This window comes from Diceros bicornis, chromosome 1, assembly GCF_020826845.1.
Source record: "Diceros bicornis minor isolate mBicDic1 chromosome 1, mDicBic1.mat.cur, whole genome shotgun sequence".
Classification (NCBI taxonomy): domain Eukaryota; kingdom Metazoa; phylum Chordata; class Mammalia; order Perissodactyla; family Rhinocerotidae; genus Diceros; species Diceros bicornis.
Window position 1 is genome coordinate 89,836,432 of NC_080740.1, and position 27,101 is coordinate 89,863,532.

A 27,101-nucleotide genomic window follows, 5' to 3' on the forward strand; every position below is an offset into this window, starting at 1 on the left:
CTTGGCTTCTAGGTCTGAGTTGTGCGCTCCTACCTTCCATAGGCTGGTGACCAGCCTTGATTCCACTCTTCAAGGCACCTACCACGTGACAGTCCAGGCCCAGGACAGTCCTTCCGTAGGTCCTGCCCAGGAAGCCCAAATCGCCCTGAATGTGAGTGTCAGCCTGCCTCCAGCCCCCAGGGCCCTCTGCCAGCCCCTGGTGCCTCGTGTCTCATCTGTTCCTATGCCCTCCACCCGCAGCTCTTCACTGTGGACCAGAGTTACCGTGTGAGGCTACAGTTCTCCACGAACAAGGAGGAGGTGGGCGCCAACCTGGAGGAGATTACGACGTAGGTCTGGGGACCCTCGGAGGGACTGTGGGGAAGAACAGGGCCTGTGAGTCTGGTCCCTGACAAGATCTGGATGAAACGCCTCTCAACCCTGTCCCTGACCCACACTTGACCTTGTCCCATCTTTGACCCTGTACCTGCACTTCCTTTCTGCATGTCCCCAGAAGCTTACGGATGGCTGGGCAGAGAGAGGCCCAAACAGGGCTGCCATGTACAGTTGTGAAGGCTGTGGACTGCACAAGGGCACCCTGCTTGCTAAGCTGTAAACCCAGTGCCAGGGGAAGGGGTTTCTTTGTCTAATTTGCACAGAGGTGCTACCTGCTTAGCCAATGGCATTGTCCAGAAGAGGTGTCCCTTTCTAATTCACACAATTCCTAATCCCATGGGCAAAGCCCTGGCCACAGGCCCGGGTTAAGGCCCCTACCCCAGGCGTCTGTGACACCTGTCCCCTTTGCAGGGCTCTTGCGCAGGCGACCAGGACCACTGTCTACACTGTGAGCATCCAGGATGCAGAATCCACTCAGTGAGTGCTGCGGGCCCGGCGTCGGGCGTGGAAGAGGGGCAGCAGCAGGAAGTGCCTGTGGCTGGTTCTGGCTGCTGACCCTTCGCCTGCCCCACTCCAGGGTCCGGGGCCGTTCCTACCTCGATGCCTACTTTGTCTTCCCCAATGGGACAGCCCTGACAGTTAACGAGCTGAGTGTGTGAGTAGGGCTGCCCTTGGAGAGGGGAGCGGGGTGAGCAGGAAGCCCGGGGAACGCCAGTGTCCCTCGGGCCTGAGCTGGGCTCTGTGGCCAGGACGATCCGGAGCGACCAGGACTCACTGACGCGGCTGCTGCAGCTGGGGCTGGTGGTGCTGGTGAGTGGCGGCAGGGCGAAGGTGACGGGGGCGTGGGAAGGGAGCATGCTGGCCCACAGCCTCCCTCACACTCCTCCTCCTCCAGGGCTCCCAGGAGAGCCAGGAGTCAGACACGCCAACAGTGCTCAGTGGCGTCATCATAGGACTGGTAGTGGTTTTGCTGCTGGTCATCGTGATCATGAGCGCGGCCCTCGTGTGTGCCCGGAAGAGGTGCGGCTCCCATCACTCCGTCTCCAACCTCTGCTCTCCCACCACCCAAGACAGCTGGGGGTGGAAGACATGAGGTTCGGCGTCAGGTGTATCTGTACTCAGTTCCCAGTGACCTGTTGTGACATTCTGGGAAGGTCCTCTCTTCTCCCGAGCCTCAGTATCCTCGTTTGCAGAATAGGCATGACACTAGCTTCCTCAAAGCACTCGGGAAGCAACAGAATCTCACATCAGCGTGATGTTTGACACATACTATGCGTTGGATGGATTCTGTTTCTTTCTCCTTTCCAATACGTGTGGAGTCAGCAGCCACACCTGGGCCTGAGTCTAGGCTTTGCCACTGGCCAGCTGTGTGGCCTTTGGCAAATCACTTCCCTTCTCTGGCTCTCACTTGTACCTTCTGTAAAATGGAGCTGACACTCTCACCTGCCGGTGTCGTGGTGAAGTTCCACTCTCAGGGCCTGCCTGGGGCACACAGTGTGTGCAGGGAAAGGAGTGACCCCCCTCCTGGTTCCCCACAGCTACCACCGGAAGCTTTGGGCTATGAAGGCTGCCCAGGAGGCCCGGAGGACAGTGGCAGGGGTGATGCCCTCAGTCTCCGCCATCCCCGGAACTAACATGTACACCACTGAGCGGTAAGTGGGGGTCAGAGAGTGGGTAACAGGCCCCATGGGGCAGCTGAGGTCCACGGCCACTTGACTGGGCCTTCTCTCCAGGGCCAATCCCATGCTGAACCTCGCCACCAAGGACCTAGGCTTCGAGTCCCAAGCCTCCTCCAGTGACCTGGACCAGATCAGGTGAGCAGTGCTCCTCAAAGCCAGGCTGGATGGTGGTGGTGGTGGTGATGGTGGTGGTGGTGGTGGTGATGGTGGTGGTGATGGCAATGGTGTTGGTGATGGTGGTGGTGATAGTGATGGTGGTGATGATGATAGTGATGGTGGTGGTGATGGCGGTGGTGATGGCGATGGTGTTGGTGATGGTGTTGTTGTTGGTGGTGATGGCGGTGGTGGCGGTGGTGGCGATGGCGGTGGCGGTGGCAGTGGTGATGGTGGTGGTGATGGTGGTGGTGATAGTGGTGATGGTGATGGTGTAGTGGTGATGGTGGTGGAGGCAGTGGTGGTTCTTGGTCACAGACAGGGAAGACAGGGCCTGCCAACTATCTGAGCTCCAACATCTACCCCACAGCTTCAGCTCCCTGGATGACAACTCCGTGGACCTGGAAAAGGACAAGCAGAAAATCAAGGCAAGATGGGGGATGAGTTGGTGCCTGGGATTCCTGACTTGGGGTCCTTCTCTGAAGGGGTGGGTTCAGGACAGAGCTGAAGGACCTGCTGCTGACTTTGGCACATCTCTGCGCTGGGCCCTGGGAAGCCCTAGGCGTTGGAATGAGGTCTAATCTTTGCTCCTCTACTCGTTCACTGTGACCCTGGGTGGGTGACTTCTTCCCTCTGGTTCTCGGTTTTCTCATCTGTAAACGGGGATCAGAACACCAACCATGCAGGGCTGTGGTGAGGAAGACATGAGAACGGGTATAGAAACCACCTGGCACAGAGCAAGTGCTCAAGAATCTGGTTCCTTCCCTTTATATCCTTTACATAAAAGCTGGCAGGGTGGGGGAAGAGAGCTGGAGCTGAACATCATCTAGCAAAGGACAGAAGGTAGGCTCAAGTAAGCAACAGTATCATCATTTGTTCAATAGGTTAGTTGGTTCAATTAGATCAAGAGTTCACACAGCCTGGGGCTGATCGGAATCACGCGGGGAGCTCTTTAGACATACCTATGCCAGGTGACAGCCCAGAGATTCTGAGCCGATAGCCAGGTGAGCCTGGGCATGAATATGTTGTTAAAGCTCCTGGGGGTTCTAATGTACAGGCCAACAGGTGGAGTGGGGGATGGGTCCTCTCCCCAGAGGGAGGGCGCCAGAACCAGGAGGAACCACCCTCTCTCCTCCCCGCTCTGAAAACCCCCACTGGAGTAGAAGCTCTAAGGCCCATCGAGCTTTCAAGTCTGCAGTTCTGTGTGTGTGGGTGGGTATCCACCCACCGTCTACTTTCTCCCCCACTCTCTGGGGCCCGCCTTCCAGGGCTCCCAGCCTTCTGTCATGCTTCAGGACTTATTTTCCCCTGAGGACCCCTTTCTTGGAAAGATTTGGTCAACCACAGCCTCTCGTGGCTGTTAAAATACCAGAATGTTGCACAGGGACCTGGCTGTAACATGGAGGTCACCAAACGGGCCCCCGAGGACAGAGGTTATGGGTGGTAATCCACGCCACCAGGCAGTGGTGGAGGCCCCTAAGTGGACGGCTCATCTCTGGTTGAAGATGGTTTGAGGCAAAAACTCCAATGAACATGTCTGGGGGGAACTGAGGCAGAAGGGAACAGTCCTGCCTGCCAGAGCTTGTGGCCAGGCAGGTGACCCCTGGTGGAGGCTAAAGCTGACCCCCAGAGGGGAGTAGAGTCAGGGTCCCCAGTGGTGGACCTGTGGGCTGGGGAGGGGCAGGGAGCTCTGAGAGGAGATTTTGGAGAGGGAGGGGGGCCAGACCACTGAGAGCCTTCAAAGCCAGGAAAGAGCCAAGACTGTCCTGGAACAGCAGGGGGATGTTACAACTTGAGAAGCTGCCCCAGGCTCCACCCTCTCTCCTGCAGCAGTAGGCGGGCCTTGGGTCTCCAGGTGGGGAACACAGGTGTGGCCTTTTTCTGTGGATCCCTTGTGCCCTGACTCACCCAACACTTCCGTAAATGTTTGTGTGGAAGGTGTGACAGACCTGAGGGTCATCCAATCCAACCTTCTCAATCAACCAAGGCCAGAGAGGGGTGCTGACTTGCCCAAGGTCAGAAAGTTTGCAAGGCAAGAGCAGACCAGAACCCAGGTCTCCTGTCTCCCAGCCCAGGTCGCATGTTCCTGGGTTGCGCTGTGCCAACAGCTCCCGCTGGGGGTCTGTGGCGAGGGCTCTGGGGAGCAGGGGCAGAATGTTGAGTCCCTCCTGGGGCCCCTGAGATGTTCCACTGTTTACCAGGCACCAGAACAGCCCCGATCTGGAAAAACTCCTTGGAGTGCCCTGGGGAGGCTGGTGGCAGCAGGGTTCCCCCGGGGGGTGTCTGTGGGAGTAGCTGAGCCTGGGGACCTGGCTGGTCCGCAGGAGGGCGTACTTGTGAGGTGCTGTGTGGCAGGTCACAGGAGGAGGGCGAAGAGGAAAGGCAGGGAGATGAGTGTGCACCATGATGAACTGCAGGTGGGACTCTGGGGTGACATGTCCCTCTGAGGGTGGCAGGAGATGCCAAATTCAACCGTGGGCAGCACTGTGCTGTGGAGAGGCTTTAGAGCCAGCGAGAGCAGTGGTCCAAACCCTGCTCTGCCCCTTCCTGGCCATGAGAGCCCTCTGAGCCTCAGTTTACACATCTATAAAATGGGGGACATGATCCCTGCCTCAGGGGGCTCCTGTGGATACTTCAGGTAATGGATGGACTGCGCCCAGCACGGTGCCTGCCGTGGAGTGCAAGTGGCAGGAATTGTGCTGGACTGGCTCCGTGGCATGGGACAGAGGCTCGGGCATTATTAAGGACTGGGCAGAACACCAAAGTTCCGCTGTGTCTGTGGGTGGGGCAAAAGTGAGTAGACTCCCCCTAGGCCCACCCCTTCACCTGAGCCCATCTGCACCACCAGTGCCCACAGCCACCTCTGGGACACAGCCAGGAAACTGAGGCCCCAGGAGGAGCAGGTGGGACCCAGCCAAGGAGCCATCTGGTCATGGGCTTGAAGGCCCACCCATTCCCCTAAGGACCAGGGAACTCACCCCGCCTTGCCCTTGCCCTTCACACCTCCCTCTCCCCACAGAAGAAACCCCTGCACAGTCCGACGGAGCCAGATCCAGAGCCCTTGAGCGTGGTGCTGGCAGGAAGGAAGCCAGGCACAGGTGGACAGGAGCTGTCCTTCACCGAGGCGGGCCTCAACACCACAGACCTGTGACGGGGCCCCTGCCACTGGACCCTTGCCACAGAGCCCCATGTGGGCTCCCACTCTTCCGGTCCACCTCCGAAGAGGCCTTGTCACCCTCACACTGTACCTATCTCTCCTGGAAAGTAATAATACATTCCTGTTGCTCTGCCCCTGTCTGCTTATAGCCAATGACAGCTGACAAGAGTTGGGGGAAAATTTTATTATCAATGTATATTGTGACAGTTTGTAGCCAAAAACTGTGGCTGGAAGGGCGGGGACATGGGACAGGGGTACTGAGTGGTCACAAGGAACTTGTGGGGCTCACAGCACACAGGGGACGAGGGGCTGGAGAGGCTGGCTTTTAAAGGACAACTGTGTTGTGAATGGGCTCTCAGTCCTGCCCCACCACCCACGACCAGCTGTCACCCAGCCTGCTTGGGCCCAAGACCTTCTGTGAGCCTCTGACCTTTCTGGACCTCTCCTTTCAGCTGCCCCCCAGGCGACTCCCGCAGCTGCCCTCCCTGTCTGGGGATTGGGAACCAGCGGCCAGTGAGGGCGGAGATAGGGCTGGAGGTGGGGCCAGGTGATGGGAGACAGGAATTGGGGACGACTACCAGCATGCAAGAGATGCCTGGGCCACAGGGGCCAGCCCGCCACATGGACATGCACTCACACACGCCCAAGGCCTCACATTCAGAGGCTTGCACACTCAGGGGTCTCACACACCAATCCTTGCACACTCGGAGCTTTTGTACAGTCTCTCCCGTTCTCGGGACCTGGCTGCCACTGGAGTCCCCGCACGCCAGTCTGGACCTCTTGGGAGCCTGCCTCAGCTCTCATGGCTGGGGGTGGGGGTGCTGAGCAGGTCTCCGAGGTCACCCGGTGTGACTGGCAGGGGGTGGAGCTGAGGGCTGTGAGGGGACAGTGGGGTGCCAGGGCTGGGTTCGTGGGCTCATGACCACGAGGGAGCTGGGTAGAGGGGGTTCATTTGTGTATTTGGAAAACGGGGGCTGAAAAGAAGGGGATGAGAAGGCCCTAGAGGCTGCCCACCCCTCGGAGGCCTGTCGCGCGTGGAAGGAATCCCTTCTAGGAGCCCGGGATCAAGGAGGGAGCCTGAGAAGGTTGGAAACGCGGCGTACAAAAGGGGAGCAGCTCACTCGGCCGTGGGGCCGGCCCGCGAGCAGCACCGCGGTCGGCGCACGCTCTGCAGCAGCGCGCGGAAGAGGCCGGGCGGGCGCTTGGCCGCGCTCTCGGGGGGCGCGGCGCGCACTGAGCCCGCACGACCCGGGCCCGGGCGCGCGGCGGGCGGCGGCACGGGCGCCCCTTGGCGGCCGTGCTCCTCTATCTGTCGCTCCAGATGCTTCTGGATGGCCATGCCCAGCACCTCCACCTCCATGGCGGCGCCGTACACCTCCCACGTCATGCCCTTTTCGTCCCAGCTCACGTCGCGCACGGGCTCGGCCGCCTCCGGGGGCGCCGCGGCGGCCGCCAGCGCGGAGCCGGGCCGCACACGCACTTCGGGGAAGGCGGGCGGCGCGGGGGGCGGCGCTGCGGCCTGCGGCGTCATGGGCCCGGTGGCCACGGAGCGCGTCTCGGCGGCGCCCAGCGACACCTGCAGGCCCGCATCACGGCGCGAGGGCGGCCTGGGCGCCGGGCTGGGCGCGCGCGGCGCCGCCTGAAAGCTGAAGGCCGGGCCACTCGCGCCGTCCTGCGGAGACATGGGGCTCACGGCCACCGACACGCAGGCCTGCGCGCCCGCCTGTGTGCCCGCGTCCTCGCGCGGCGGCGGGGCGCTCGCCTCCCACGACGGCGCCTTAGTGAAGTTGTCGCGAGTCCGCGGCCCTGGCGGGGGCGCTGCAGCCTCGGGGCCAGGGCTTCTCCCGGCCCCAGAGGCCGCCGGGGCTTTCTGGCCGAGGCTAGGGGCCTCCTTGCTGTACGCTGGCTCCACGCGGCCCCCGCCACTCCCAGCACCCGCGGGAGAGGCGGCTGAGCCGCAGGGTTTACCATCTGACTGCCTGATGGAGGGGGCCTCCGTCTCCTCCAGAGTCAGGGGGGCTACCTTCCCCGAGGGTGTGGGCTCTGCTTTTCTCGGAGGGGCAGAGTCGGCCTTCCCCAGGGCCACAGGCTCCACCTTCCCAGAGGCAACAGGGTCTGCTTTTCCTGATGATCGAGGATCCCCCTTGTCCAAGGCCAGTGGCTTCTGCAGATATGCAGCCTCTGCTTTTTCTGATGAAGCAGGATCCTCCTGCCCAGGGGGCTTTGTTTCGGCTCTGCCCTCAGGCTTGGGTTCTGCTTTCCTTGATGCCCTGGGATCCACCTTTGTGGAGTTCATAGGATTCCCCTTCTCTAGAGGCAGAGGATCCACCTTTCCCTCAGGGACAGCTTCTGCTGTTCCCCAGGATGCCAGGACTGTTTTTCCTAGGGTCACAGGGGCCAGCTTTCCTGAAGACACGGAGTCCACTTCTCCAGGGGGAACAATTTCTGCCTTCTCCCTGCTCACAGGATCCTCCTTGCTCAAGGTGGCCAGATCAGCCTTCCCTGAGGCTGTGGGACCCACCTTTCCAGAGGCCACAGGACCTGCCTTCTCCAGGGAGAGCGGATCTGCTTTCCCCCCAGGCACTGCCTCAGGTTTTACAGAGGAGGAGAGTCCCACTGTCCCCAAGAACTCGGGATTCCCTGGACCTGAGGGCACAGGGTCTATCTTTCCTGAAGATTCAGGATTCACTTTTCCAGAAGATGATGTTTTTGCGTTTCTCACAGAAATGGGATCCACCTTTCTGGAGGACACCGGGTCCTCCTTTCCTGAGGATACAGTTTCTGTCTTGCCCATAGACGCCGGTTCTGCCTGCCCAGGAGACAAGGGCTCTGGCTTTCCTGAGGACACAGCATCTACCTTTCCCAAAGGGACTGGACCCACCCTGTCTGAAGACATGGGATCCACATTTTTCAAAGATGTGGGATCCATCTTTCCTGAAAACACAGGATCCACGTGTCCAGCAGACACAGTTCTTATCATTCTCATAGACACAGGATCTCCCTTTCCTGAGGAGGCAGGATCTATCTTCCCCAGGAACTGAGCGTGCTCTTTTGCAGAGGACACAGTTTCTGCATTTCCCATGGATGCAAGATCTGTCATCTCCAGCCATGTAGGATCCACCCTTCCTGATAACCCCAGAGCCACTGTTCCAGAGGATACAGGCTCTGTTTTGCCTGATAAGCCTGGAGTCAGTGTTCCTAAGGACCTGGGATCTGTCTTTCCTGCAGATGCAGAATCCATGTTTTCCAAGGACATGGAATCCACCTTTCCTGAGGGCCCAGGATCTCTCTTTCCCAGGGACACAAGATCTGCCTTTCTGGGAGATGCAGGACCCACCTCTTCTGAGGACAGAGGAAGCTCCTCCTCGTTTGGAAATGCAGGATCCACTTTGGCCGAGGATCCAGGATCCTCCTTCCTTGGGGACACTGTATCCACCTTGCCAGAGCACGTAGGCTCTACCTTTACCAAGGATCCACTATCTTCCTTTCTTGAGCTCACAGGATCCATCCTTCCAGAAGCCACAGGATGCCCCTTTCCTGAGACTGTAGGCTCTGTCTTTCCTATAAAGGTGGGATCTGCCTTTCTCAAGGACCCAGCACCTTCCTTTTCTATGGAAGTGGAATCTGCCTGCTTTGAAGACTTGGAATCCATTTTCTCCACAGGATTTCTGTTCTCCGAGGATGAGGGATCAGTTTTCACTGAGGACACAGGCTCTGGCCTCCCAGAGAAGGTGGTTTCTGGTGTCCCTGAGATCGAGGCTCCATGTGCCCCCAATGCCTCTTGGGAAGGGATGCAGGTCAGGGAGGGGTAGGCCAAGCTCCCGCCAGGGCCCTCAGAGCAGGAGGCCCCATCCCCAGCTCCACTGGGGCTGCTGTGTCTAGAGTCCATTCCTGGGCTTTGGGCAGGGGTGTGCCTGGGGGGTGCAGGGCTGGCCTTTTTCTGGGAGGGGCAGCAGTCCCTCATGGCCAGGCTCCTAGCGCCCAGGCTCCCATCCTGTGGGCAGCAGAGGGCTGTGGGCTGGGGTCCTGGGGGGCTGGAGTCCTTTCGAAGCAGCTGGAGCCAGGCTGGGTCTTCAGCACTGCCCAACGGCCCTCCTGACCATGCTTGGGCCCCAGGCTGCTGTCTGGTTCTGAAACACAGAGAGAGCAGACTCAGACTCAAGGGAGACCCAGCAGGGAGAAGCCCCCTTCCGGGGCTCTTCCCTCTCACCCTCTTTCCAGCCTCCAGGCCTCCTCACCTGCTTCTTTGCCCCTGTCTGGGTCCCTCCTGTCCAGAGGGCCTGGGCTAAAAACACAAACCCAACCATGTCACTCCCCTGTTCCCAGTGGACCTCTGGATAAAGGTCAGACTTTTAACATGGCATTCAGGACCCTTCACAACTTGGCCACAGTCTAACTTTCAACGTCTCCTACCATCACCCCTCCCTTGTTAGCCCTCCCCATGCAGCATGCTACCCAGAAGTTATGGTTTTGTCCTCTAGGCCACGGGTCACAAACTCTGATGCCATAGGGGCCAGGTAGGTAATTTAAGTGAGGGAAGCAGGCTGGGTATAAAACAATAGGGAGTGCTGGGGATTGTGGCAAACCAGAGAGTGCACGCCCTGTCTAAGGGGGATCCGCTGCTCCACCAGCCAAGTACCACTCTGGAGAAATGCAACCTGGTAGTACCAGCGAGAAGTGGGAAATGCAGAGCTTTAATGTAAAATATCCTAGTTAATTCAAGATGAAAAAAAAAACCACCACCACTTATGTGGGCCAAATAAAATCTGTCTGTGGGCCACCAGTTTATGTGCGTGTAGGTCCTGGGGAGCCATGAATAGTTCACAGTCGAGGAAGGGACATAGTCCGATATGTGTGTTTTCAAAGATTGCTCTGGGATGATGTTGAGGCTGGGCTGGAGGCCGGGGGCTGGCCAAGACCTATGAGGAAGCCCATCAATCATTCATTCAATCTCTCATTCAGCCAATTCTTCATTCATTCACCCAACCCCTTCTCTGCAATAGTCTAGAAGAGAGATGGTACAGCAAAGGCCCTGGGGATGGAGGCAGCAGGACTGAGAGACCTGAGGGAAAACTGACAGGAACCAGCAGCTGTAGGGGGTGACGGTGGGGGTGGCCCACAGGATTCTGGCTTGTGGGGGGCATGCGGGGCAGGAGATCTGGGGAAAGGGGGAGTTGCCTTTTGGACAAGCCGAGTGTGTGGTGCCTGAGGGACGTGCAGGGAGAGGGTCTGGCAGGCAGCTGCATCTACGAGAAACTCTGTTCCATTACACGCTCAGCCGCCAGCGCGAGCAGAGCTCCCCACTCCCCCAAACCTGCCCCTCCCACCATCTTCTCCACAACGTCTCCTTAGTGCTCAGGCCCAAATCCGTGGAGTCACCCTTGACCTTCTCACCCTCACGTCCTACACATCAGCACAACATGATGAATTGACCTTCAAAATATATCCAGAATCTGGCCACTACCTCGAGCCAGACCCCCAACATCTCCCATCTGGATTCTCCCTGCTTTTTCCTTCACTCCACTCAGTTTCTTCTTAACCCAGCAGCCAGAGGGATCTGAGTAAAACCCAAGGCAAATCTCGTCCTTCCTCTGCTCAGAACCACCCAGTGTCTCCCTGTCTCATGCCAAGCAAAAGTAAACTCCCTACGATGGCCCACAGGTCCCCGCATTTTCTGGCATGTCACCTCTCTTGGCCTGTCTCCCATTACTGTTGCCGGATTAGGCTGTTTCAGTCACACCCCCTGCCTTGGGGCCTTTGCACTGGCTGTTTCCTCCGCCTTGAATGCTTTCCCTCCCCATCTCTGCCAGGTCTGCTCCCTGGGGCTTTCTCTGATAAAATATCCTATATAAAACAGCCTCCTCCCCAACACTGGCTAGCGCTCTCCATCCGCCTTGCCCTGCTCACTTTTTCTTCACAGTACCTGTCACCATCTGACATATTACATACAGTTGTTTATTGTTTATGACTTGTCTCTCCCACTAGAAGGTCAGCTCCAGGAGGGTGGGGACTTTGTTGTGATGTATCCTCAGGATGGAGAACAATGACTGGCAGGTAGTAAGCAAGCAGCTCCCAATAAATATTCGTTAAATGAATGGCTGAATGATCTTTCTAAGATGTTGGTCCAACCACTCCTTGACTCAAAACCCTCTTCACTCTTTTGGGGGAAGTAAATTGGTTGTAATCTTTTGGGAAGGACATTTATCAGCTTCTATCAGAGTTTCCAATGCACACGGCATCTGGGCCAGCAAGCCCAGCTCCAGGGATGGTCTTCAAGATAGAATGATGGTGCACCAAGGGTGCGCGAGAACATGGCCAGTGATGAGAAGAAAACCAGGAAGCGGGTTCATGAAATGCAGGACAACCACACGGGGCCCCTGCAGCTGTGAGAATGTGTGGGGGTGATGAGGAACAATGCCCAAGGTAAATGAAGTGAAAAAAGCCAGAGGCCAACATGGCTAGTGGGATCCCCTGCACGTAGCCAAGGAAAAGGACAGACACACATCTACGGGCTAGTTATAAAGAGAACATTTCTAGAAGGAAACCAATGAAACTTTTAACAGCAACTGCCTCTGGGGAGTGAGACTGGGGATCTAGAGGTGGAAGAGATTTTTTTACCTGCCCCTTTGTGGTGTCTGAATTTTGGTTATGTGTGCACCTATTACCTTTTTTTAAAACAGGACAAAAAGAAACCTTTAATGATTCCCTATTACCTTTAGGGTCAAGTCCACCTCTATAATGTGCTTCCAAGCCCCCGTGTGCTTACTCACCTGCTGGGCTTTATATTCCATTACACACTCCCTCTCCCACAGCGCGCACGCGCACACACACACAGACACGTGCACGGCCCCTTCAGGTTCCTCCATGGCTTCATATCCTCTCCCATCCCGGCCTCTGCACACCTCCTGCCTGGCTCTCACTAACCTTTAGGCTGCAGTTTAGACACCTCCTCCTCCAGGGAGCCTTCTCTGCCCACCAGCTTCCTCGGGGTTCCCATGGCCTCTCGTTCTTCCTCTAACTAGACTCGTCACTCTGCATGGAGCCCTTTACATCTCTGGGTCCCTGCTGAGACCTTGATTCCCTGATGGGGACTCAGCTGACACTGCTCACCACTGGGTCCCCCAGGCTTTGGGCCTATGGGACTTGATGGGGACATGGAGAGAGGGGCAGTTTTGCAGAGGACGGTAGGGAAGTTGAAATGAGGAGCCTGTGGGACTTACAGAGGGGACATCCGGGAGGCAGCCGGGAGACAGGTTTGAAGGACCGGGGCGGTCTGGCTGGAATTCTTTGGATCTCGTTTTCAGCAGCATAAAAATGAGGAGCTGGAAGGTCACTGGCCTACAGAGGTCAGGCAGGCATCAGGTTTGAGTGGTATGGACTGGGTCCGTCTTCATTTTTTGCCTTTTGATGGTGATATGGACACAGATAAGTATCTTTCTCCCATAAGAAAAACTACAGAGCAAGGGAGATGATTGACGACTCCTGACATCCTCAGAGTGAGGGAGACAAGAGGGAGTAGTGGAGACTGTGGCAAACTGGAGAGCACTGTCCCCTTCTAAAGGGGCAGGTGCACTCAGTTTCCACTGACTGTGGCCAATTAGGAGTTCATCCATTAACTGAACATTTATTGAGCACATGTGCAATGTTCTAAACACTGTTCTTGGTACTGGGGATACAGCAGTGAATAAGAAATGCATGGTCCCTGCCTTCCAGGTGTGGAAAGACTGGGGGGAGAGTAGCAAACAAGTAAATAAATAAATAATTTAATTTCAAATAATAATAGATGCTGTGAAGACAAAGGAGTGGACGGCTGGCTTAGACACATAGTCAAGGAAGGCCCCTCTGAGGAGGTAACACCTGCGCCAGCCATGGAAAGGCCTCAGTGGCTGGAGTGGAGTCTGAAGGAGGAGAGGGAGGAGTAGGGGGGAGAGGAGGTGGGGGCCGGTCATGCAGGGCCAGGGGGAGGAGCAGGGGCTCATCCTAAGGGTACTGGGAAACTCCTGCAGTGTTTTAAGCAGGGAAGTAAATGTGGCTCCTGTGTAGCCAGGTCTCCTAATTTTTCGAGCAAAGTCATAAACTTGGATTTTCTATATTTTAAATTTTGGCTAATTTTTAAAATACCACACAGGCTGAAGAAATCACTTTTGTGGGCCAACTCTGACCCCCAGATCATTTGTTTGCGACCTCTGATCCATCTGGTTCTTGGCGCGGTGGAAAAGGATGCTATAAGCCAGATTGACTGGGTAGATGCGCAAGAGAAAGGGCCCAGGTTCTAGTGAGGACTCAGATCTGCCTGCCACGCCTGCCTCTCAGAACCTCGGGCTCTTCCTCTGGAAAACAGGCATTCAACAGCTGCCTGGCAGGTGCACAGGGAGCTGGGGCTGGAGCGGGAAGGAGTCAGCAGGGCAGTGGGAGGGATGCGCTGAGTCTCCACCACCCCGCCTTTTACCCTGGTAGCCCAGCCCTGGGTCCCCTCACACCAGCCCCTCCAACAAGCCCCCCCCGGGTGTGGCCTGTGCAGGAAGTCAGGACAGCTCCCCACTGACCAGCTCTGAGACCTCAGGCAAGTCCCTTCTCCTCACGGGGGACCCTGACAGACCCACCCCCTGCCCCCGCAAGCTTGTAAGAATTAGAGGAGATGAGGGTGTGCGGCTCTGCTCACGTTAGGGCCGGGCTGTGTACATGGAAGGCCTGTTTTTATCTGCTCAGCCTGTCAGAGCCCAGCTGTGCTCCCAGGAGGGGGCCGGGCCGGGCCAGGCGGCAGGCAGCAGAGGCACAAACTGGCAAAACCTCGCCCTCAGACAAGCTTGTTTGACCCAGAGGGCTGAAAAAAAAAGAGGAAAAATTGAAAAAAAAAAAGAAATTAACTATTAACATTTAAAAATAAGAAGATTTCATGTGCAAATCAGATTTCCAGCTTCTCTTGGAAAACTAAAATTTGGCAATCTGAGCGCGCTTCCTGCACGAAGCAGTCAGCTGGAGCCGAGCAATGGCTGCCTCCTTAGACAGTGACACGCTCCCTGATTAGCCACAGTCTCCAGCCCTCCCTATGGTGTCCTGCACACGGAGGCTGATGGCCCCTTGCCTCTGATCACTGAAGTTGCACGGTCATTTTTCTTGTAGCCAGCCCCTCATGAATGTCATCCACCTGGCCTGTAGCCACCTGAGTTTTGACCCTTGACCCTGATGCTGAAGAAGGTAGGAGGTGACCTCGCACACATCAAGCCCTTACTACGTTTCCTGTGTGCAGACCTCGTACACCTGCCAGGCAGGTGCTGTGTTCTTATTTTCCAGAGGAGGAAACTGAGGTTCTGAGAGGCAGGCATGGCCCAGCTGGGAACAAGCGCCTTCTGGAAGCCTCCTAGAAGAGGTCGGCTTTCCAGTCCCCAGCTCGCAGTTCCTGACATGGGACAAGGTCTGGTGTAGGGACAGAAGGCCTGGCCAGGGAGTTAGAAAGATGAGGGGTAAAGCCCCAGCTGAGGCATTGACTTGCTCCATGACTTTGGGTGAGCTTCTCCACACTCTGGGCCTCAGTTTCCCAATCTGTGAAATGGAGAAGGGGATGTAGTTATATCTAAAAGAGCTGGCCCACCCTGGGTTTAAGATCTGCAGAGATGCCCATTCCCAGAGGCTCTGCTGCTCACAGTTCGGCCAAGCCCTTCCTGGCTCTTGAGGAAGCCTCAGGATCCTCCAGCCACTTCTCCAAGAGGCAGCCCAGGCCTGGGGTGGCACCTCCTCACCCCCACCCTTCCACTAGAACCCAGCTCCATCACTCACTCCCTGGATGCTCAGCCCCAGGCCAGCACTCTCAGGCTCACCCTATCATCTGGCCTCCACACGAGCTCATGACGGAGCATTATCATTCCATTTCACAGATGAGGACACTGAGGTCAGAGTGAGAAAAGACTTGACCGAGGGCACACAGCAGCGGGGGGAGAGGGGGCTGTGGTTCAAAGCCTATTGTGTCTGAACCCAAAGCCTGGGTTCTCCTCACTCGTATCAGCTAAGATCTTGGACACTGACGCTTGGGTCTTCAAACGCCTTTCTGCTCTTTGAGGTCAGGCCAAGGGTCGTCTTGATCCCCTGGTCCTAACAGGCAACAGTGCCAGGGAGTGTCCAGGAGAGGAAGCAAGAGTGTCCCCACGTGCACACACCCCTCTGCAGGAACAGGCACCCCTATGAACAGAGGAGCCTGCACACGTGTGCAGCCTGATTGAGATGAGCCCCGAGGTGTGTGGGCCGGCTCACCTGGCCTGCAGAAGGGCACGGAGATGGCTTGTGGATGTCTGCGCCAGCTAAGGCCAGCCCGGGGAGCCGGGACCCGGCTCCTGCATCCTGCTCACGAGCTTGGTGCACACATGTGCAACCTGTATGTGCAGAACAGCCTGTGTGTTTGTGCTTGTGAGGCCACTTGGACCCTGCGGTGTGCCCATGTGTGGCCACATGGCCTCAGAGACTCACTCATGGGGGAGCTGGCCTGGGTGTGTGCATAGGTGCTTGTGCCCAGTTCCAGAGCAGAGTAGTCCAGGTGAATGCCCACTCCAGCCCAGAGACCTGGCCAGCCTGTTCCTTTTTCTCCAGGATTTCTTCCCAACTGGAGCCAGGGCTGCCAGGCACCTGCAAACATCTCCTCCCATGGTGACAAGACCTACAAGCCTTGTGGGGCTTTGGCAGGCGTGAATGTGCGCCTGTGTGTGTGTCTGACAATCGTGGTCTGCTGCCCCTCGCCCTCCTGTCCCCTCATCTCCTAGCACCCTCAGAACAGCAAAGCTTCCTGCCTGGGGCTGGAGAGAAGAAGGTGTCTAGCAAAGGGTGATAGGCAGACCTTCTTCCAGAAATGGCTCCCAGGCCATCGGTCCATCCATCCACAGGAGGACAAGAGTGGACGTGCGGGGGTGTGCACACTTGGGCTGAATGTGGGCAGGGGGCTGACAAGCTAAGAGACAGTGTGCAACAAGGAGCTTGTGCACATGTGACAACCTACTCCAGGGTCTGGGGGTACATGAGGAACACCATGATGAGCAGGTGTGAACAGGCACAACCAGGCCAGAGCAGGGTGGCTGCCAGTGTGTTGTGATCAGGGAGTATTGTTGAGTTGAGTGTGCTCTGATAGGCAATGGCTGGTGTGAGTGCGTAGCTATGCCTGGGTGTGTACACAAGGCTACCACTTGGTGTACTGGGTGGGTGCACAGGTGGCCGTGTGTATGAGTCTGATGGAATGACCAAGGGCCATAGTGTGTGTGCGCGCAGGCCCATGGCCTCGCGCTGTGAGTATGTGACAGGGCCCCAGAGTGTGTGCCACACTGAGCGTGCGGCAGCGAGTGTGCTCAGTGATGCCAACAGAGCCACTCGAGCGCCGAGGAGCTCGCTCCAACGGGGAAATGAATCAATACGGGTGGACCCCCTTCCTGCAGTGGCGGGAAGCGCCCCCTCCCGAACTGCCGTGCAGAACAAAGCGGCAGCCTGCGGTGAAGCCGGGCGCGAGCCCAGGTCCTACACACACACAGGGCGGGCTGGCCCACAGGGCCCCTCGGCTGCTTGGCTCGGACTGCGGGACCCACCCCCGCCCCGCCCCGGCGAGGAGCCTGGAAATGGACACCCGCCGCCTCCGGCCGCGCGCGCACACACACCCGGGCGCACGCCGGACACGCCGCGCGCGGAGCCCGAGCCCCGCCACCTAGGCGGTTCGAGGACCCTGGACAGCGGCTCCCGAGCGGCCGCGGGAGGAAGAAGGGGGTCGACGCCGCCCGCCCAGCGAGGGCAGCAGGTGCGGGCGCGGCGCGGCGCTTACCCGGCCGTGCAGTCGCTCTGGCTCCTCCGCGCGCTGCGCTCCGGCTCCTGCTGCCGCCGCTGCGCCGCTGCTGCCACCCGAGCGGCCTCGGCTGCCTCCGGCGGGGCTGGCGGGCGGACCCGCGGACTCAGCGCCGTCGTCCCCCGCGCCGGCTCCGCGCTGCCGCCCCGCGCCCCGCCCCGGGCATGCGCGCTGGCCGACTCGCGGCCTCGGAACCAGGGAGGGGGCGGTGCCGGCGGGGAAGCGGGGGCCGGAGGGAGGGGACCCCTCGCGCCGCCCCTCACCGCAGCCCCTGGGGTCCTGGGTTCCTCGCCCTCCTGGACCGGGTTCCCATTTCACAGACGAGGAGACTGAGGGGCGGAGCGGCTGCCTATTTGCCGCGCGCCTGTTGAGGGCGGGGCGCGCTGTCTCGGATCTCACTCAATCCAGCCCCGCGAATGCCCTCTCCTTGTTTAACCGAGGAGGAAATTGGGGCTTAGAGAGGGGAAGCCACCTGTCCGAGGACACGCAGCGCCTGGATGGGGACCCAGGTCGGCGCGATCTCTGAGCTCCCCCTGCGCGGAAATTTCCCGCCTCCGCCTTGGCCGCACTTCCGGCCTCCTCCCCCGCCCCCGTCCCTTTGTCTCGCCGCCGCCCACGCTCCCGCGAGTGGAGAGGGTTGGGGAGAGGCGCCTTCGATATCCCAGCTACTTGCCTCTCTAGCCAGGGTGCCCGCCTACCCCCTAGTCTGTGCAAGCCCGGTTCTCCTACCCCTAGGTTCCCTCGAGCAAGGCATTTCATCTCTCTGAGCCTCAGTTTCCCTATCTATAAAATGGGACTAACATTAATCACTTCACAGTGGTCTTGGAAGGATGAGGAGCCTGAAGTAGGTGTTCGGGGGCTTCCAGTTGAATCTGAATTGCCAAGGACGTGGGGACTTGCTGCCCTCCCCCGACGTTTCTCGGCAAAGAAATAGTGCCCTCCTCTTCGACTTCCCAGAGGAGAGAAAATAATTCTGTGATTGCCGAGAGGCCATAAAACCGTGTCGCCTGTACTGTGAAACCACCTACTAAAAATGGTAATGACTGATGGCAATGTAACCTTGTTTAGGGGCAGACACCGTGCCAAGTTTAGTTTACAGGTTTCATCTAATTTCTATTTCCAATCACTTAGAAGCAAGTCAATATTAATGTATTATATCCCCATTTTTCAGATAAGAAAACTGAGATGCTGATAGGTCACTTGTCTGTGCTTACACAGCTAGTTAGTGGTGGAGCTAACTCCTGAAATCTCGCGCTTAACTCTCACTTACCTAGTGAACCATAAGTCACCATTATCTTTAAAATAAAATTCTTTTAAAAATCTGGATGGCAAATGAAGACCATCTATCAGATCGGCGCCTGCCGCCAACATCCCACGGAAGCAGAAAACCGCGGAGTGCCGGACAAATTTTCAGCACCACGGACAACACCCGCATCAAAGCTGCTTCCTAATGTTTCCGGTGCTAAAAATTGCTCCTTCGCTGCCCACAAGGGCACTTCGCTTCACAGTTTACAAACCCTAGTCGACATTCATCGTTTCATTTTATTCCCCCTACAGCCCTTCAAGGTAAACATTATTGGCCCCATGATACAGATGAAAACATCGAGGCTTGGGGAGGTTCACAAGACATGAAAAGTGGCAAGAATCAACGTGTAATCTACAAAGCTCCCCCTGGGGCAGGGCGAGGGTGGACAGGAGCGGGGCCAGGGCATGAGGAAGAGGCCGTGGCAGGTGTCCAGGTGAGAGATGATGATGCCTGCACCATGGCAGCGTTTGTTGGGATGGAGAGGAGGGGCCAGATTCGATACCTACTTAGGGGTAAAGTCAACAGGCCTTGGTCATGGGGCGAATGTGGCTGTGAGAGGAGAGAGGATTTGGAGCCTCTCTGAGGTTCTGCCTTGGGGAGTCAAGTGGATGGAGGACAGATACCCGATGAGCCCTGGGTAAAGAAGGGGCTTGTGGGACAGCCACGCTGAGATATCCAGGTCCAAAACTGAGCTCTGGAGTGGCCGAGGCTAAAGAGGTACCAGGGAGCTGGTGATGGAAGTCACGAGAGGGGTGTCAGTATGTGAGGGGAGAGTATAGGCCAAATAGGGTGAGATGAGAGCCCCCGGACACCCCGAGGAACACCAACATTAAGAGACCAGCTGGGAAAAGGAGGCTGCAAAGAAGAATGAGAAACAGTGGTCTGAGGAACCAGAAGAAGCCCAGGCAAGTGTGATGTCTCAGAAGCCAAGGGGAGAGAATGTTCCAGAAGGAGGTCCAGCACACCCACATCAGGAAGACAAGATGTGGCCTGAGAGATGTCCTCCGGACTTGAACGGAAGTTAACAGAAATTTGATGAAAGCAGTCCATGGAGTGGTGGGGGTTGAGCCGGACTTGGGGGGACAAATGATGAGTAAAAGGGAGTAAGGAAGTGGAGAGGGCAAGAAGATGACCCTCTCGACAAGTTTGGGCTTGGAAGGAGAAAAGAGATGTGATCGTCTCTACAGGGGGACAGGAGGAGACTTGGAGGTATTTGAATCCTGATGGGAGGGGCCTGTAGAGAGGGAAAGGGGAGATGCCAGGAAGGGAGGGCATGATGGCTGGGCCCAGATGCTCATGGTGGAAGGATAGGATGGCATCCAGCACCCTGGGGCAGCTCACAGTCCCTGAAATGAAGATTGAGGGAATGTGGCTTATTTGGGAGGTACAGGGACACCAGCAGGGGAGTGGGAAGGTGACCCAGGAGGGGAAGGCATCCAATAAGAGGTGGTTATTAAGCCAGCTACCACAGTGGGTGAGTGAAGCTTAATCCTGCAGGAAGTCTTGGGAAATGGGGTAAGTGCATGTCTCAGAACTCCCTGGCCAAGGGCAAGGGAGCTGGTGTATTTATATCCCCGTGCCTGGCAGACATTGGTGGAGAGCTGACCCGTGGGGCTGTGTGTTAATTCCCAGGCACTTCTGGCCCACAGTGCATGTGGGCAAAGGGGGTTCCACAGCCCGGGGGCAGCTCTTTGACAAAGATGCAGGTACTGGCTGTTGGGTGTCCTGCTGTGGGCACAGGAATGGTAAGGTCATCTGAGGGGATGTGGTCAGAGCTCTGGCCATGTCTGCTATGAGGGCACAGTCAGAGCCTCTTTCCATCTGTGCCCTTTGCCACACTCTTCAACCACTCTTGTTCTGTGGAGACTTGTTGATAAAAACATGTTTAAAAATGAAAATTTCCAGACAAGCAAACAGAACACTTCCTAAGGCAGAGTGGGAGCTTAAAAAGGGCACAGAGGCAGCAGTGTGGGTTCAATCCCAACCTCGCCGGTTACTAGCTGTGTGGCCTTGATCGAGGTCTCTCTGAGCCTCAACATTATCATCTGTAACTCTTAGCTCTCAGAGCTCTGAGGAGGATGTAGGGAGAAAATACAAACAACAACACAAAAGGACCAGGCACAGCGCCGCACTCATGGTGGACACCAGGGCAATGGCCAGCCCCGCCCTGCACATCCTTTTCTGACCATAGCACCTCCATTTCCCTTGGGGAACCACCTCCCAACTCCAGTCCAAGTGGTGGGGTGGGACTTACCCCACTGCCAGCTTTAGGGGTGAGCAGTGACCCAGGTGTGGCGGTGATTAGTTCTAAGGGTGGGGGGTGCAGAGCACTGGCCAGGGCAACTGGCTCTCACACTTCCCTGGAGCTTTGGGCATTGCTAAATCGGTAGTGTGTCCTCCTGGAGCTGCTGGGGGGTCATCTTTTTCCCCAAGTGGGGCGAGTCTGCCTGGGCTGTGGCTGTGGCTCTTCCTGGGGTTCGAGCTCAACCAGCATGGTTACCCACACCTGTGTGAGTGTGTGTGCGCGTGTCTCTTGGGCTGGTCTGCTGCTGGGAAGCCATACATACTCGTACGCACCAGAAGATAAACAAGTGCCCGCAGCTCCTTGGCTGGCGCCCAGGCTGGGGGCGGAATAAACAATCCCAGTCACTTTCTGAAAGGCAAGCGTGTGTGGCAACAGGCGCCATGGAGACAAGCAGACTGTACCAGAGCAGAGACGGCAGCCACCCCCCAACGCCACCCCTGCACACACACACACGCACACACATGTCATGCTCTCTCACATTCATGTCATGTTCATGTCCACTTCATCAAACACAGTCCCCCTTTCCCACCCACGCACACCCACCCTGGAGGCCGAGCCAGTTACCCCCATTCCAGCTTTGCTTTTGAGGCTTTTGAGAATGTCTGAGATTCCCAATACAACGGCATCCATGGCTCCTGATCCCTTTGCCTGGACACTGGTCCAGGTCTAGGCCAAATTTCAGCAAATCACAGCCCATAGGGAAGGGGTGTGTGTGTATGTGTGTGTGTGGGTGAGGTGCGGATCATATGGCAGGCAATGCCATACAAAACCAACTTTCTGGAAAGTTCTTGTGTTTGCTTCAGAGATGCACACACAATACGCATTCACCAGCTCCTTCAGAAAACACTCACCCAAACCCCTTAGCCTCTGAGGCTTGTACAGATAAACCCCTGAATACAGACATTCAGATATGTACCTGTTTTCATGCATGCAGCATATAACCCGATATACCCTAGATGATGATAATGGTGGTGGTGTACCATTTACTGATTGCCTAATTGTTTTACAGTCGTCATCTCATTACATTTAATCCTTAATGAAAACCATCTGAGATTGATATTACTCTTATTCCCACTTTATGGGCGAGGAAACAGAAGTTCAGAGAGGTTAAGTAACTTGCCAGGGTCACATAGCTGGAAAGTGACAAAGCTGGAAGCCAAACTCCAGCCCACACTATTAACCCTTCTTCATTTACTCAGATATACTTGCAACACCCCCATGCATGCGTGGGTGTGCACGCACACACATACACACAAAAACCCTGCCTCCTCAGTCAGCCCAGATAACTGACATCCATAGGGTCACCTTCCCAACTCCAACCTCCTCATACACACCACTCCCAGGCCCTTACAGTGCTGCCCTGATGTGTGCCCTGGCCTGGGCACATGAGCACAGCTTGCTGCCCACACAGGCCCCTCCCTCCCTCTCCACATCCCCACCCCCAGCAGCTGCAGGCCCAGGCCAAGCTGGGGGCGGCCCTGGGGTTTGGATGGGTGACTCAGGCTGAATCATGGCCCAGCTGCTCCTTGGCAGCCCTCTCCCCCATTCTGCCCAGAGAGCCTATTTTGAAGGCAGAGGCGGGCCTTGGGGTGGGGGACAGCGAGCGGGGCAGTAGAGGATGGGGTTGGTGGGGAATGAGGAGTCCAGCACAAGAGTGCCTCTGGGGCCCTCCACTCCTCAGTGGCCTGCAGGTGCTCTCAGGCAGCCCCCATCATGCCCCTCATTCTGCCAGAGAAAGGGGCCTGGACACGGGCCAGGGCTCCCCTTGTAAGGCCAGGGTCCACTTCGGCTCCCCTGCACCCCCTCTCGGCCCTAATAACAACAACAACATTAACTGTTCTAACACATCACAGCACTCTACGGTTTTCAAAGCACTTTCTCATCAGGATCACACTTAACTATTTTACAGTCCTGTGGGGTGGAAATTAGCATCCTTACTTTTGAGGGAGGAAACCGAGCGTGGGGGAAGCCGCATGAACTCTCCGGGGTCACACCGTGAAGTGCCAGCGCCAGGAGGCAAGCTCAGGCTTCCTGGTCCGGTTTGTGGAAGGAGAGCGCTGGGGCCAGGGGTCGAGCTGCAGTTGGGCGTGGCGGGGCATGTTATCGGGAACGTGGGGTGGCGTGGTGGGGCCATGGTGGAGGGCATGGCGGAGTGTATGGCGGGGGTGTGACTGATGGCTTGGCATGTGGCAGGATAATGACAACATTTTTCTTTTTACCCTTCTGCAACTAATGGATTATGGAATTATTTACGCTTTTAAATCTTTCCAGTGTTTTAGGCCAATATCCCAAGGGTAACAAGTCCAGAGCTGTGCAGTTTCTACCGAGAAAACTTGAGCTATAGGACCGAAGACTCAGTTTCCCCATCTGAAAAAATAGGTCCAGGCCTCTGGGAGGGCGGGCTACTGAGAGGTGCCAGTGCAATCACGTGCATCATGCCCTTTAGAAGCCGTGAAAGACTTCACAAAGGCTGCTGTTTTTCACATTATGTTTTATCTTTTAAAAACACCCATGGATGCTGGGCAGAGGGCAGGGTGGGCTTCTGGGAGCCTGGGGGCGGTGCTGAGATGGGGAGTGGGTGACAGCTCTGCCTTCCCCCTGCCTGGGCTCGGCCTGGCCTTCCCCCACCCTCAGCCCAGAGCTGGTTTCTAGGCAACGGGATGGATGCAGGGATGGTTCGGAGGGGAGAGAGCTATAAATACGGAAAGGAGACAACAAAAATAAAGTTCCAGAGAAAGCTGTGGAGCCACATTACTAGGGGGTGGGGGCGGGGATACTGGGAGGGAGATGGGCGAATGGTGGGGACACGGGGACAGCCCCCAGCCCTTCCTCAAGGGGAAAGGGAGGTTTTCAGGTTAGCCAGCCCGCAAAGGTCTGCAGAGTGCTGATATGGGGGGGGGGCCAGGGAGGGCTCTCTGTGTGGACAGCTGGGCGGGATGGGGGTGATGAGGAGAAACCACTTCTGGTGGAGGACTAGAGAAAGCTCAGAAGAGGGAAAGAGCTCAGCAGGTGGAGTTGTGGGCAGACCTCCAGGTGGAGGACAGAGCACAGGCAAAGGCAGGGAAGGTGTGGATTGGACGAGGTGGGGCTAGACCCACGGATCTCGGGAGGCCTGGCAGGCCTCAGCCTTGCTGACCACACACCCCACATCCACGCAGACACAGAGAGGTGGGCTCTTCCTCTGCCGTGAGGCTCGTCTCCCAGATGTTCCATGCCACTTCCGTTTCATTCAGGTCTCAGCTCCAACCTTGCCTGCTCAGACGCCTGACCAGACCATCCCATTTTAATGTTGGTCACCACTCCCGCCCTGTCACAGTCTATCACATCTGTTTTCTGTTCTTCATAAAACTCAAAATGATCCTGTTTCGTGTGTTTGTTGATCCATGGGATGTGAGTTCTGTCAGGGCAGCGACCTGCAGGGCTGTTCCCTACAGGCCCTCACTTATAAGAACAGAGCAGGTGTGCAGCACACACTGTTGAATGACTGCATAAAGGCACCCACAAACAGGGACGACACCCTTGTACATGCGTGAGCATAGATACACCCAAATCACGTATGTAAGTGTGCACACACAGCTCACCGCCCCCCACAATCTCACTTGCAGTCTCCATGAAATTGCACAAGCCTGTCATCTCCGCTCCGCTGCCTCCACGTTTTCCTATTGTTGGTGTTTTTTTTTGTTTGTTTGTCTCCCCTTAAAGGAAGTAAGTAATTTTCTCTTTTGGAAAATTCCAAAGGAGCTGGGCTTTGGAGTCAGGCTTGAGGTTGGTGTGGCCTTGGCCATTTCCCAGCACTGTGACCGAGGGCAGGTAAGTTTGCCTCTGGCCTCCATTCTCTCATCCGTAAACTGGGGCTGATAACAAGGAATCCCTGAGGATGGTTTCAAGTGAAAACAGTGGAGACAAGTGTTGGATGCTTGGGACTCAACTGGGCACTTGGGAAATGGCTCTGTCCCTGTCACGAGCAAGGAGCCCATGAGCCGTGTGTTCTCACACACACACGTACAGCCAGGACTGCCGTGGGACACAGGGCTGGCACCTTCTGCTGACGCTTCTGGGCCTGTGCCTGGAACATATTTAAAGTGACCCCGGCAGATGAGAACATTAGTCTCTGGGCAGAAAACCAGGTGCGTGGCTTGGCACCTGGGAAGGAGGAACAAACCTCTCTACAAGCCAGATTGTGAACCTGGTTTTGGCATCTAAAAATGGGGATTGGGTGCTGATAGCTGGAGAGGAGGTGGCTCTCAAATTCTTTAGAGGCCAAACGGTTCATGAAAATGAGTGAAGTGGATGGGAGGAACACAAGAGGGAGGGAAAAGGACTGTTGCTAAGCGAAATCAAATGAAAACAATTTTAAACTTTGTGCTAGCAAATTAAAAGTCTCTACAGGCCAAATTCAACGTGAGGGCCACGAGTTTGCAACGCCCGCAGACTGTGGGTTGTAAATAGTGTCAATTCAGCCACAGGGATCTGCAGATCCTGGCACCGGCACGTTGGAAGCAGAGAATCCAAGCCCACCGGTTTATTTTACCTACACACACGTCTGCAGTTGCATCCTTCTTCCAGAATAAAGGCTCCTACACCGCAGGCCAAGGTGACCCGAGTGGACCGGTCTCCCGCAGCGTTCAAGGCCTTCCCGAGCCTGGCACCACCTTCCCCCCCAACGATTCAGGGAAGGAGGAGGCGCTGACACTTGAGGGTCGATTGAGGAGAGTAAGCTCCTTCCAGCCCTGGGACTAGAGTCGGAAAGGAGGCCGGACCGAAGCAGGGGAGGGGTGGAGTCTGGCGCAGGCGAGGTTGGTGGCCCCTGCAGCAAAGCATAGAGGGGCTCCCGCAGGGGCGGGGGCGGGGCTTCTGTGCCAGCCGGGGTTGAGGGCCGCTGCGGCAACACAGGGCAGGAGCGCCGCATCGATGGGGGCGGGGCCTCGGCGCGGGAGCTTCTGTGCCAATAAGAACAGCGCCTGGCCCGTGACGGAGGCGGAGGCTCTGCGCAGCACCGCGGCGTCTCCGCCCCCTTCTTCCCCACACCGAGGCGGTGTTGGGGGCCCTCTAGTGCTGATCTCGAGCCGCTCGAGGCGCGTGGCCAGCTTCCCAGCTTTGTGCGGACCCTCGCCGACTTCAGCCGAGGCCGCCGCAAACCTTCGGGCCCCATTCCAGGAGGAGGATGCCCGAGCTCTGCCTCCTTCTGAGGCAACTACCCATTCCCTCTCCCCTTGGCTGGGTTTTTCTGCGTTGGGCAGGTGTGCGCAGGGGTGTGTGCTACAGGTGTAAACGTCCTGAGGGGAGAGGTATGTCTGCGCGTAACAGCGTCGTTCAGTGCCCGCGCTGCTGGTTTCCGAGGGTTTCTCCGCGGCGCGCGTACCACTGTGAGTGCGCGCGCGGGTCTGCACGTTTCGGCCTGCGGTGCGGACACCCGGGGCGGCGCTCGTGGACCAGCGAACGTGCACGCATGTCCGCGCGTGCGTGGCCACCCGCGTGCCCGCGCTCCGTGTGCGGCAAGGTGTGAGCCGGTCCACCCTGCGCTGCGGCGGCGCGGGGCTCCCCTCCGCCCTGCACCCCCAGCAGGTGCTTTACGGTCCAGCAGATGGCGCCCGAGGCCACCTTCCGCCTCCTAGCCAACTGCGTGTCCCAGCCCGGGAGGACCCCCTTCCCCCAGGTCATCCTGCGGGGAGGGGAGGAGATGAAGAAGCTGAGGCCCGAGGTGGTCAGTCGTGTACCTGGGCTGAGTATGCCGGGCCCCAAAGAGGGGAGTGGAGCAGGCTGGGACTTGGAAGCCCGTCGGCCAACCCCACCTGCCCTCCACCCCAGCCCTGCCCTGCGGCGCCGGCTACAGACAGATTGGCTTTATTCATGGACACGCGGGAGGCGGTCGGGCCCGCTCGCCCGGGACACGCTCACACAGGGGGTGGGGGACTCTCCATGCCACAATCACGACACACGACGCCTCCGCTCAGACGGGGTCGGCTGGGGGAGGGGGCATGGCACAGCCTGGCTCCTGGTTTCGGTTAAAAAAAAAAGGTTCTTGGGGTCGATGTGAGAGTGGGGTGGGGAGCTCTGGGGCTGACCGGGGGCCCCTGGAGAGCCTCTGTCGGGGGTGGGGGGAAGGCGTCGCTTTCCGATCTTCGTTTAAAAACACACAGAACATGCTACATCCGCTCAGACACTGGACGGGATGGAGCGGTGAGAGGGCAACATAGGTGGGGCGAGGCTCCCAGCCGCGGCCGCAGCCCAGGCCCTGTCCATCCCCCGGGGTTGGACGCGGGCAGGTAGGACAGACAGATGGACAGACACAAACACAGCCTCCGAGAGTAGCC

General features: G+C 57.3%; 2 protein-coding genes across 3 annotated transcripts in view; one reads left to right on the forward strand and one right to left on the reverse strand.

Moving 5' to 3' along the window:
- The window catches only part of CDHR2 (cadherin related family member 2), a 37,042-nt gene extending 31,524 nt beyond the window's left edge, over positions 1-5,518 (forward strand). For both annotated transcript variants that reach the window (XM_058546389.1, XM_058546397.1), the window contains exons 23-32: positions 43-151; positions 241-329; positions 787-852; positions 953-1,030; positions 1,125-1,185; positions 1,271-1,395; positions 1,914-2,027; positions 2,109-2,189; positions 2,578-2,635; positions 5,227-5,518. In XM_058546389.1, the coding sequence (XP_058402372.1) occupies positions 43-151; positions 241-329; positions 787-852; positions 953-1,030; positions 1,125-1,185; positions 1,271-1,395; positions 1,914-2,027; positions 2,109-2,189; positions 2,578-2,635; positions 5,227-5,358 (913 nt within the window). In that variant the 3' untranslated portion in view covers positions 5,359-5,518. The remainder of the gene's footprint in view (positions 1-42; positions 152-240; positions 330-786; positions 853-952; positions 1,031-1,124; positions 1,186-1,270; positions 1,396-1,913; positions 2,028-2,108; positions 2,190-2,577; positions 2,636-5,226) is intronic.
- Positions 5,519-5,540: 22 nt separating this feature from the next.
- On the reverse strand, positions 5,541-17,461 carry GPRIN1 (G protein regulated inducer of neurite outgrowth 1). The gene is made up of 2 exons (XM_058546412.1): positions 17,156-17,461; positions 5,541-9,494 (listed from the first exon to the last, which is right to left on the reverse strand). The coding sequence occupies exon 2, from the start codon at positions 9,326-9,328 to the stop codon at positions 6,482-6,484; it is 2,847 nt and encodes a 948-aa protein (XP_058402395.1). The 5' UTR covers positions 9,329-9,494; positions 17,156-17,461; the 3' UTR covers positions 5,541-6,481.
- Between the last annotated feature and the right edge of the window lie 9,640 nt (positions 17,462-27,101).

Excerpts from the sequence above, each read along its gene's own strand:
- GPRIN1 (XM_058546412.1), bottom strand. The coding sequence starts at position 9,328 with ATGAGGGACTGCTGCCCCTCCCAGAAAAAGGCCAGCCCTGCACCCCCC.